Source organism: Tetrahymena thermophila, assembly GCF_000189635.1.
Source record: "Tetrahymena thermophila SB210 genomic scaffold scf_8254705, whole genome shotgun sequence".
NCBI classification, from domain to species: domain Eukaryota; phylum Ciliophora; class Oligohymenophorea; order Hymenostomatida; family Tetrahymenidae; genus Tetrahymena; species Tetrahymena thermophila.
Genome location: NW_002476470.1, coordinates 47,089 through 58,184, shown reverse-complemented (window position 1 = coordinate 58,184; position 11,096 = coordinate 47,089). Strand labels below are relative to the sequence as shown.

Below are 11,096 nucleotides of genomic sequence, written 5' to 3'. Positions count from 1 at the left end.
TCAATTTCATTGTAACTTATAATATTTATTAAAATATTTAGTTAATTATTAAAAAGTTGGAAGTAAAGAAATTTATTAAAAACATGAAAATTTAAATTTTTAAAAACATTTTTAGAATAAAGTGAAAAATTGAATGAGAAAAATAGGCGATAAAGTATAAATAAATTAAAAATAAAACAACCAAATATAGTATTAATATTTTAAATATTTTGCTATGAATTATCTATGAACTGATTGTTATGATAACATAAAATTTAAATAAAGAATATTAAATATTTTACTTAAGGATGAGAGACAAATTTGAAAGTTGATTACATTTAGCTAAACCTTAGCTTAAATTTGATGCTCCCTGTGAGCTAATTTCGTTATTACTTTTAAGTTTCAATAAATTATTGTGAGTTAAATAATAATAGAAAAGTTTTAAGAAAATCAAACAGGATAAAAAAAGTTAACTAGTCATATTTATATTGGAAAAAGATAAATGACTAAAGAAAATAAGTATCTATGCAAATATTTTGAATGTTTTCTTACTATCAAATTCCTTTAAAATTTTATAGGTTTTCAAAATTAAATAAAAGAATAACTACAAAATGTTCTTTAAATAAGTAATATTTTTACGAGAGATCAAGTATTAACGTTTTGAGATTAGTATCATGAGTAAAACCAGAAAACAAACTCAAAGCACCCTATGGACCAATTTTATTTTTACTTTGAAAATATAGAAAAAATATTAGTGAATATGAAAAACTTAATAAGAAGAAATTATATTGAAAATTTGCATAAAACTGATACTATCTAAAATAAACTTTAATGAACAAAATTGATTAAGAATTAACTGAAAAATAAGTATTAAAAATTTTTTTTTAGAAAGAAATTACAAATAATGATTTCATTATTTAATATGTTTCATAAACAAATTTCATTAATTAATTATTTGTTAGTATTTCAAGCTAAAAAAAAGCTCTAACTGCTGATTAATAAGTAAACTGTTTTACCTAAGATTGAGAGTAAAGTATGAAATATTACTACACTTAGCTATACATAAACCCAAACTTGATGCTCCCTTATAGCTAATTTAATTTTCTCTTTTATTATTTTTAAATGTTATGTGAGTTTATGTTCAAATAATTGAGAAAATTAAATATAAAGTTGATAAAATAAATTAGTGACTGCAAATAGGTTATCAAAAATAATTATTATATAAACAAAAAAAACATAAACATAAAGAAACAACTAGAATTTTTATTACTTTTCTATTTATTTTATATAATAATTTTTAATCTTCAAAATTAATAAAATGTTGTTAAAAAAAATAAATAAAAAAGCGATTATTAATTACTAGAGTTCAAGTATTAAAATTGAAATTTGAGTGCATTGAGATAACCCAGTACATATACTTGATATGCTCAAGTCATCAATAGAAGTTGAACTATTTATATTTAGAATAAATTTGAGAAGAATAAAAATTAAGCAAATGAACGTAAATAAGGAATTAAACAAAATTAAAATACAAAAAAAACAACCAATTAATTAACTTATTAAATAATTATTTTACAACTTATCTTAAGAACAAATAAATTTCTTAATAATTTAATAATTTAATCATATTAAATAAATGGCAGAAATGCTAAAAAATTAAAATAAGCTATTTTTACCTTAGGTTAATTCTTAAATTTGAGAGATTGATATATTTAGTTAAAATAGAACCTAAGTTTTATGAACCCTATGTCCCAATTTTATTGCTACTATTAACATTCATAAAACTTATCAAAATTAATGTGAAAAATTTGAATAAAAAATAAAGACTGATAGCTAGCTAGCTAACTAACTAAATAAATGCATATTCAAAGTTTAATAAATAAATATTTTTTGATTTAGATAAAAGTAAATAAACAAAAATTTTAAGAATATTATTAAAAATAATTAATAATTTGTTGATTTTGCATATTTTCTTAGTATTTAATTAATCTTAGAAATCAAAAAATAAAATTTTTTATAAAAGGGTATTAAGCGCTCTTACTTAAGGTGGACTGTCAAATTTGAGAGATTACTGCACTTAGATAAACCAGGATACATACCTTATAAGCCAAATCCAACAATTTAATTGGAACTTTTAATACAAAGAAAATATGCGATTTAATATAAAAAAGCATAGGGAAATATATTAAAAAGAGAGTTAAAAATAAAAATAAGAATAATGAATAAATAAATAAATAAAATTAATAATAAATATAACAAACAAAATATACATTCATACATATATTAAATGATTAAGATTAATTAAATATTAACAAAAATAATTAAATTATTTTTACTTGAGATTGAGTGTCAAATTTGTGAGATTATTCCACTTAGCTAAATAAGAAAGCAAACTCTATGCACCCTTTGAACCAATTTTATTGTCACTATTAATTTTTAGAATTTTATTTGCCAATTAATAAAAAATTATGAGATATTTTAAAATAAAAACAATGAAAAGTAATGACTTTTGAATTAAATTTAAATAAAATAATATAATAAACTTTGCACTCATTTTCACTCATCAGTTGTCAGTTGGTAAATTATTTATTATTATTAATTTCCAAAAAAAAGTAAAACTTATTGAATACAAAATCTAAAAAATTTAAAAGTAGTACTTACTGCTGAATAAAAAATCGAATAAATTATTTTTACTAGAGATTGAGGTTTAAAGTTGAGAGATTAGAGCACGAAAATAAACTAGAACTCAAGCTTAAAGCACCCTATGGACCAATTAAATTAGAACTTTTAAATTTAGAAATAATATATAATTTTAATATCAAAAAAAATACTTAAGTTATTTAAAAAAAAACTGATAACTAAATAATTCAAAACGGAATTTAAAGTTGATATAATAAATAAATAATTTTTGAGCAAATAAATGAATTAAAAAATAAGCACAAATACATGATTAAGCATTAATAAAAAAATTTTCATTAACACTTAAAATCTTTTCAAATTATAAATATGATCCAATATATCTTTAAAACATATGAAATATTTTACCTAAGATTAAGAGACAAATTTTAGAGATTAGTACACTTAGCTAACCCTGAACCGAGGAACGATGCACCCTATTCCCCAATATAATTAAACCTATTAAGGTTTACAAATTTATTCGATTAAAATATAAAAATGGAATTATATTAAAAATTTGTAACTAAAATGGAAATTTAAAGTGAAAAAAAAAATATTAATTTTGAAAAGAAACAGAAAGCTAATTTAAAATAAATAATCAAAATTGATAGAAAATTAAAATAAAACGATTTATTTTCATGTCTGTCTTGTAAATTTTTTAAGTTATAAAATAATTGATTTGATTTTGAAATATAAAATATATCGCTAATCTTTAACAATAATAGATAAAAAAACTATTTTTACTATAGATTCAATGACAAATCAGAGAGTTTACTACATTTAGCTAAGCTAGAACATAAAGCAGAAGTACCTTATGCTCCTATTGAATTTGAACTATTAAATATTAAATAAAATGTGAGTTTTTATCACAAATTAAAAAAATCCTTAAAAAAAAGAAAGAAAAAGTTGAAGTTAAAATTATTCAAATTTAATATTGATAAAATAGTTAAAGGATTAAATGAATTGTATTTAGTTATTAATCAAACGTAATATACAACCAAAATCATAGTGGTTTATCACAATTAAATATATTTATTATTTCTAGACAGCTTTTATCAAATTAAAAGTAGCAAAAAATATTAATTAAAGCAGTTAGATAAAACAAATTTACTTTAGACTAAGCGTAAAATTTTAGAGATTACTGCATTTAGCTAAACTAGAACCCAAGCTTGATGCGCCCTATGCACCAATTAAGTTTTTACTTATTATATTTATAAGAATATGCGAGTTTATATTAATGAAAATTGGAAAGAAAATAAAATTGGAAAATAATTATCCAAATAAGTAAATAAAATTATAATTTAGAATATCTAATTAAAAAAATTTGTAAATAAGTTGATATAAATCAAATTTTAAGAAATGAGTAATATTATTTTTTATTACATACTTTCTTACTGTTAATTTAATTAATTAATTAATAGCTTATTTATTTGATTTCATAAAATAAAAATGTTAAAAAAATAAATAGTTTGCTTTTTTATATTTACTCAAGATTGATTATCAAACTTTAGAGATTAATGCATTCAGCTATTCCAATTATAAGCTATTTTCAGAAAATTATTTCTCGAGTTAGAAATATAGACAGACTTAGTAGAATAATAAATATTATTTAATATAATATAAAAAAAATTAAAATAAATAAAAAAAAGGTTTTGAAACAGGTTTGTTTCGAACCTGATAGAAGAAAAAAATAAAAAATGTTTAATCAAAATTTACCTCTTAATTTTTATTTTTAATGAATCAAAAAAAAGCTAAGCTCCCTTTTTTATTTTCTTGATTAATTAATAGAACAAACAATCCCAGAATATATTTTAATAAATTAAATATTTTTATATTTTTATTTATTATTCATTATGCGCTAAATGGCTGGGCTTGTAAAAAATGTGCCAGATATAAGTATATCTAAAATTTAAATCAATTAAAAATAATCATCAATTTTAATAACTTTTTGGACACGCATCTATTATTTATCTATTTATCTATTTATCTATCTATCTCTCTATTTATTCTACTTATCTCTTTATATATCTATCTATCAATTTTATCCAAATAAAATATACATTTGAAGTAGAATTTAAGGCATTTAAAAAAATAATTATTTTATTTTTTATTATATTCTAATTAAAAATAAATATTTTGTTTGAGTATTTATTTTAGCCAAATAAAATAAATAGACAATGATTATAAGCAATTTTGATTTGATTAAAAATAATAAATGTTTTTGTTAAATGATAACACCATTTATATATTGTTAAGTCTATGAATAATAAAGTGATTGCTGGTTTTTCTAATATTTATATTTAATTCTAATCTTGATTTTAAACATTTTTGAAATGATTTTGTTTAGTCTTATTATTTTGTTTTACATAATGAAAAGAAAGTAAAAAATAATTCATATTAAAATGAGAATTATAATTTTGAGTCATTTTAGTGGATATATTTTTCTTTTTCGCTGTTTGTTATCAATGTATTTCTATTTGAAAATAAATATTATAAAAAATTATTATAATTTTTTTGAAATAAAATAAAATATTATTCAGATAGAAAATTTAATGAAAAAAAATGACAATTTAAAAAATTAATTTTATTAAATTTAATCTAAATAATATTTTTCAAGAAATTGATTTATTATAATAAGTATTTTGGAAGTGGTTTTATGTTTTATGCCTTTGAATACTTTAAACAAATCAGAAAGACTTAATATATTTTAAATTTTCTTATTTAAATAATTTTAAAAGAAATTAAAGCTGATTTAGATTAATTTTTGACTTTTACTTTAAAACTAAAATAATTTCAAAATAGAAAAATGCTATTCTATTTTTAAATAATTTCACATTTTTATTTCATAAATACATTCATTTATTTAAAAAAAGAGTTGTATTGTTTGATTTCTAAAACTGCTTTAAACACTTTTTAAATAGAAAATAATCATTTTATTTTTAGTCTTGATGCTAAAGAAAATCAAAAAAAACTTATTAATAAACTAATTTATGAACCAACTTACTAAATAACTTAGTAAAAATTTAAATAAATTCATAAGCATTTATGTATGTATGTATCAATAAATAGATATTATGGCTTCCTTTTTTATTGATAAGTTTTTCGAAAAATACCAATCTAAAATTGTCTTAAATAAAGAAAAAGAGAAGTAGTTAATATATTTGATGCGTATTAAATTCAATTGTTCATAATGTTTATGCGTAAAAATAAAAATAAAATCTAACAATTTTAATTCTCCTCTAAAAAATATGAATGAAAATAGTAACTAAAAGATATAAATTACTTAATTAATTTAGTAAATAACAAGTATTAAGAAAGTCATACAATATAATAAATATATCTTATATCCCTTTATATATATTTGTAAGAAAAAATAAATTAGAATATACTTGTTTTTTATCTCAGTATTAATATCTATTAAAATAATATAAACATTTTTAATGACTTAAATTCCTTTTAGTATTTCTAAAAAACAAATGAATATTAACATATATGTTTTATGGATATATATAAAAATTGTATGATTTAAAAAGTCTCTGATTTAGCCTTTTTTTTCTGATTGAGAAACTTAGAAATTTAATTTAATTGATTTTGAATTTGAATAGTAATTCATCAGAATAAATTAACAAACCCTAAAGTCTTAGAAATATGAAAAGTATACAAATAAATAAATAGCCAATTAATTTAATTAAATAAATACTTACAATTCAATTTTCTTAATTCTCCTCTGTTTGTACTACATTATTTAGACAGACAGATTTATATTATTAAATTAATTGTTTAGTTATTTTTTTTCATCTTGATCTTAACCAAATTAATTCAATCTTAGATTACTATGGATTAGATAAAATTCTAAATATATGTCCTCCTTATTGTTAGTTAGCAAACAAAATAATTTTAATAAATTTAAAGGATTGATAATAATTAAAGATGAATTAATTTAATTAAAATCTATCTTAGTAAAATAATTATTTTAAATACTAATTCAAATATAGTTTTTCATGAATGAATTGTATTAAATAGGGAAATTAATCTTTCTTTTTTTAAATTAAAAAATGGATGAACTTGCTTTTTGATTTTAGAATTAAAGAAAAAATTTAGAAAAAAAATAGTGGAAGATACCATTTATAAAATATAGATTTAAATTTATGATATTTATTAAAATATAAAATTATTTTTAAAGTTGTTAATTTATTTTTAAAACAAACAAATTCATTTAGACTAAAAGAAAAAATAATTCGATCATAACATTTTAATTGAACCAGCAATATCAAGTAAATTTTGAACGAATTGATTGATTATGCTGCTGTAGTCTTTTGTTAAAAAATCATTTAATTCATTTTAGAAAAAAAATAATGGATGTATGGATGCCATTTATAAAATATAGATTTATATTTATTTACTTAGGTAAAATATAAAATTATTTTAAAAGAAGTTTATGTATTTTTTAAAAACAATCGAATTCATTTAGAGTAAAAGTAAAATAATTCAATCTTAACATTTTATTAACTAGCAATATAAAGTAAATTTTGAATGATTTGATTGATTGTGCTGTTGTAGTCTTTTGTAAAAAATTCACTTAATAAAATATTGTTTTTTCCTTTCTTTGCAACTTTTTTATACAAGATTAATTGTCATCCATTTTAAGACAAATCAATTAATAAATAAATAAATATATTTATCTAAGTACTAAATAAAAATAGATTTTTTTTGGTTGAAGTATGTAAATAAATTAATATTTTTACACAAGATCTTTAATAAAATTCAAATAAACTTAGTGGGTCGGTGAATCTAAAATATTTATATCAGTATTATTTAATTAAATTATACAAAAAGTCTTCAGATCCAATCTATCTTTTTAGATGTGTAAGTATGGACTTATAGATTATAGTCACATCAGAATTTAAAATAGAATAAACATAACAACTCAAAATTCATTTATGATGCAATCAGTATAATTTCTCTAGTTAAAATTATTCAAACAACCATTCTTATTTATATACCCTAAACACGCAAATAAATATACAAACAAACATTCAAAAAAACAAGCAAACATGCTAAAAAATTAATTATTTAAATACCTTTAATTGAATAAAAAAAATGTCAAATCCTTATTATATATGGTATATATTGGTTAATAGATAGTTATACCTAATATAAATATTTACAAATTCGAGAAAGCGCTTTCATTGTCCGTCCTTGGATTTACATTTTAATTAAAATAAAATATAAACTTAAAAATGAAAACAAAATATTTTTTAATTTGATTAATTTTTAGTAAGCATATTGCTTATTTATTTAGTTAATTAGTTAGTTAGCGCACTTTTTTATTGTTTATTTTTTTTTGTTATATGCCATTTTCTTATTTAAAATTATATATGTCATCCATTAAAGGTTATAGATAGACAGCCAGCTGTTATTAATACTTTCCTTTTGTGTGTCTATCTATCTAAGTTTGATTTGATAGTAATATCAATAAAAATTGGTTGAGAGTAATAAATGTACTAATGAATATAAATGTATTAATTTATTTAGTAAATAATATATTTTTATACACAAATGATTTGTGTATCTATGTATAAATGTAAGAATATACATACATAGATACATTGTAGCTTAAATAATTTTTTTTAAAAAACTTGGATATATAAATTGTATAAAATGTAAGTAAGTATATATGTGATTAATTTGATAGTAAAAATTCTTAACTCCACTCTTTGTAGACAATAATTCTTGTATAAATATATTAAGAAGTAAATTGAAATACTATTTTTTAAAGTGAATGAATTTAATTAAAATCAATAAAAAAATATATAAGAATGTTGGGAGTAAATTTAATAAATTTTATTATTAATTTATTGTCTTAAATAATTGATTTAAGGTAAGTCATATATTAAAAAAATAATTGATCATCTTTGATTGATTGAATGAACTAATTTGATTTTAATCATAGATTATTAACAAACAAACAAACAAACTAATTAACTAATTAATTATTTATTTGTCTTTTTAATTAAAACAAATTAGTCTACATTTGAAAATTTATAAGGATATCTTTTAGACTTTTCTCCTTATTTATTTTAAAGTCTACTAATATTGAATTATTTGTGATTTTTCAATTTTTATTGACATTTATCAATCAATATTCCTTTGCTTTCTTTCTATTTAAACTATTTCAAATTTGTAGAAAGCTTTAATGAAACTTTTCAAACAAAAACTTAATTCATAACTAAAAATGATTTCAAAAAATAGCCTTAAATATATTAAAAAGATGGTTTTGAAAATAAATATGTGTTTAGCATTAAAATAAGCAGCATAATATTGACATCACTAAAATTTTCGAAGAATAAACTATTTGTTACTTGCTTATTTACTTACTTGTAAATCAATATATGAAAAAATAGCTTTTATTTTTTTTCGCACTATCTTAAAACTAATTGTTGATTTTGAATGTTTGAATTGAATAAAATCATATTATTCTTGATTTACACAATAATTAACATGAATAATTTTCTTTTTAAATTTTAAATGCTTATAGAGCATTATTAGTAACAAATTTTTTAAATAAAAAAATAAATACATCCATTAATCTATTAAAAAATTTATTGAAAGATGATTTTTTGAAATTCTTCTATTTTAAATAAAAAAAATATATTGGCTAATAACAATCAAACAAGGATTTTCATCTTTTAATTTTTGGATATGTAGTCATTCATTTCCAATTAAAAGTAAAGAAGTATTTATTTTTTAATAATTTTTATTACAAAGGATAAAAAATATGTAGTTAGTTTCCTTATTTAAATTCTTCAAAAATAGCTTTAAAAAATTTAGCTTTTAGATTTTTAAATTATTTTAATCTAAAAAAAGAAAATATTTTCGCTTGTTGATTAGTAAGTAAAATTTTTAGCAAAAAAGCATGATGCTAATAATTTATTTGTTTATTTTAAGATTTTAGGGAAGATAATTGATTGGATTTGTCTATCTATTATCCAAAAAATATTTAACAAATTGCATTCAAAAAAAAAATATTTTTTATTCAAATTTATTTATTTTAAAAAATTATAAAATGATTTACAAAATTATTATGGATATACTTTGTAACACCGCGTATAGAATGTCCTACATTGATTCATTTTCTTTTGATAGCAATCTGAAAAAGTGTAAAAAATTTTGAAATCCCCATCCCGTAAGTGATTAATCAATTATTAGATATAATTAAGTTAAGAAAGTCTTCAAAAATGTTTACTTAAAATTTCAATGAAAATAACTTTCGAGCAAAGCGCTAGAAGGCAAATTCACAAAATTTTAATAGGTCTATAAATTTTTTAATCTAATATTACAAAATTTGAAAATGAATGTTTAGCTTCATAAAGACTTAGTCATTTACATAATGTCATCAGCGCTTAAATAACATTTTGTTGAAATAAACATGAAAATATTCAAATATATACAATTCAAAAATACTCAGAAATATGAATTTAAAGTAAAGAAAATATAATTGAATTTATTTCCGTCTAATAAATTCTTATTCATTGAAATAGACTCACCACTAGAAATTAATAATCAATCAATGAATTAAAAATTCTAGGCTCTTTGAAATAAATTTAGATGTAAGCCTATATTTCACACTAAAACAAGATTTGGATAATTAATTTTTGACAATTTTTTAGGCATGGATATATTATTAAAGATGTAACAAATTAATATCAATTATTTATAAATGAAATTCAAATATTATTACTTAAAACATGTCATTTTATTTACGAAGCAACAGTTTATAAATATTATACATTTATCTCATTAAGTTACTATAATTTTACTTGGAATCTTTGAAAAAAAATGCAATTGTTGGAGTTTTTAAGTATATTTATTAATTGATACAAACATTAAATCATCTATAGACTTTTCTGTAAAAGCATAGGACTTTCAATATATTGATTGATTGACTCACTCACTAATAATCACAAACACTTATATATCAAGGGTGATTACTCTATTTTAACAATTTATAGGTACAAAAGATTCTTTTTTCCATGTTTTTGTTAAAATTTATTTTCAGTCAATTTATTTAATATGGTTCAAGCCAAACACTTACGGATTTGCGGTATAAAAAAATTGCTATTAACATTTTGTGTTTATATAACTTAGTTTAGTTCAAATAAATGAACAATTTTATTTATTATTTTATTTATTTTTAGATATATCATTTAAGAAACATTATTATTTATTTACATTCATATAATTTTGATGATTAAATTAATTTAAATTGTAAATAATAATACATACTCAAATAAATGTATAATTTAAGTATCTTTCATTCTTTTGGCGTATTTATTGATTTTCTAATTATAAATTTTAACAAAAAATGGATTAATAAGATCTACATTTTATCTATCTCTCAGAAACTTTTTTGATCACACTTTAATTAAATTAATATTTTT

At 18.8% G+C, this 11,096-nt stretch overlaps 2 protein-coding genes across 2 annotated transcripts in view; one reads left to right on the top strand and one right to left on the bottom strand. All coding sequences in view use genetic code 6, as the record gives it.

The window, feature by feature from the left end:
- Positions 1 to 1,759, bottom strand: part of TTHERM_001135151 (hypothetical protein) — a gene marked incomplete at both ends in the record, with an annotated part of 1,908 nt that extends 149 nt beyond the window's left edge. Inside the window, 6 exons of the mRNA XM_012796708.1 lie at positions 1 to 15; positions 316 to 371; positions 619 to 708; positions 996 to 1,085; positions 1,340 to 1,429; positions 1,656 to 1,759. The exon at positions 1 to 15 is cut by the window's left edge and continues 149 nt beyond it. Coding sequence (XP_012652162.1) covers positions 1 to 15; positions 316 to 371; positions 619 to 708; positions 996 to 1,085; positions 1,340 to 1,429; positions 1,656 to 1,759 — 445 coding nt within the window. The remainder of the gene's footprint in view (positions 16 to 315; positions 372 to 618; positions 709 to 995; positions 1,086 to 1,339; positions 1,430 to 1,655) is intronic.
- Positions 1,760 to 3,010: 1,251 nt separating this feature from the next.
- Positions 3,011 to 3,514, top strand: TTHERM_001135140 (hypothetical protein; the record flags this gene model as incomplete). The annotated part of the gene is made up of 1 exon (XM_012796707.1): positions 3,011 to 3,514. The coding sequence occupies one exon, from the start codon at positions 3,011 to 3,013 to the stop codon at positions 3,512 to 3,514; it is 504 nt and encodes a 167-aa protein (XP_012652161.1).
- Positions 3,515 to 11,096: the final 7,582 nt, after the last annotated feature.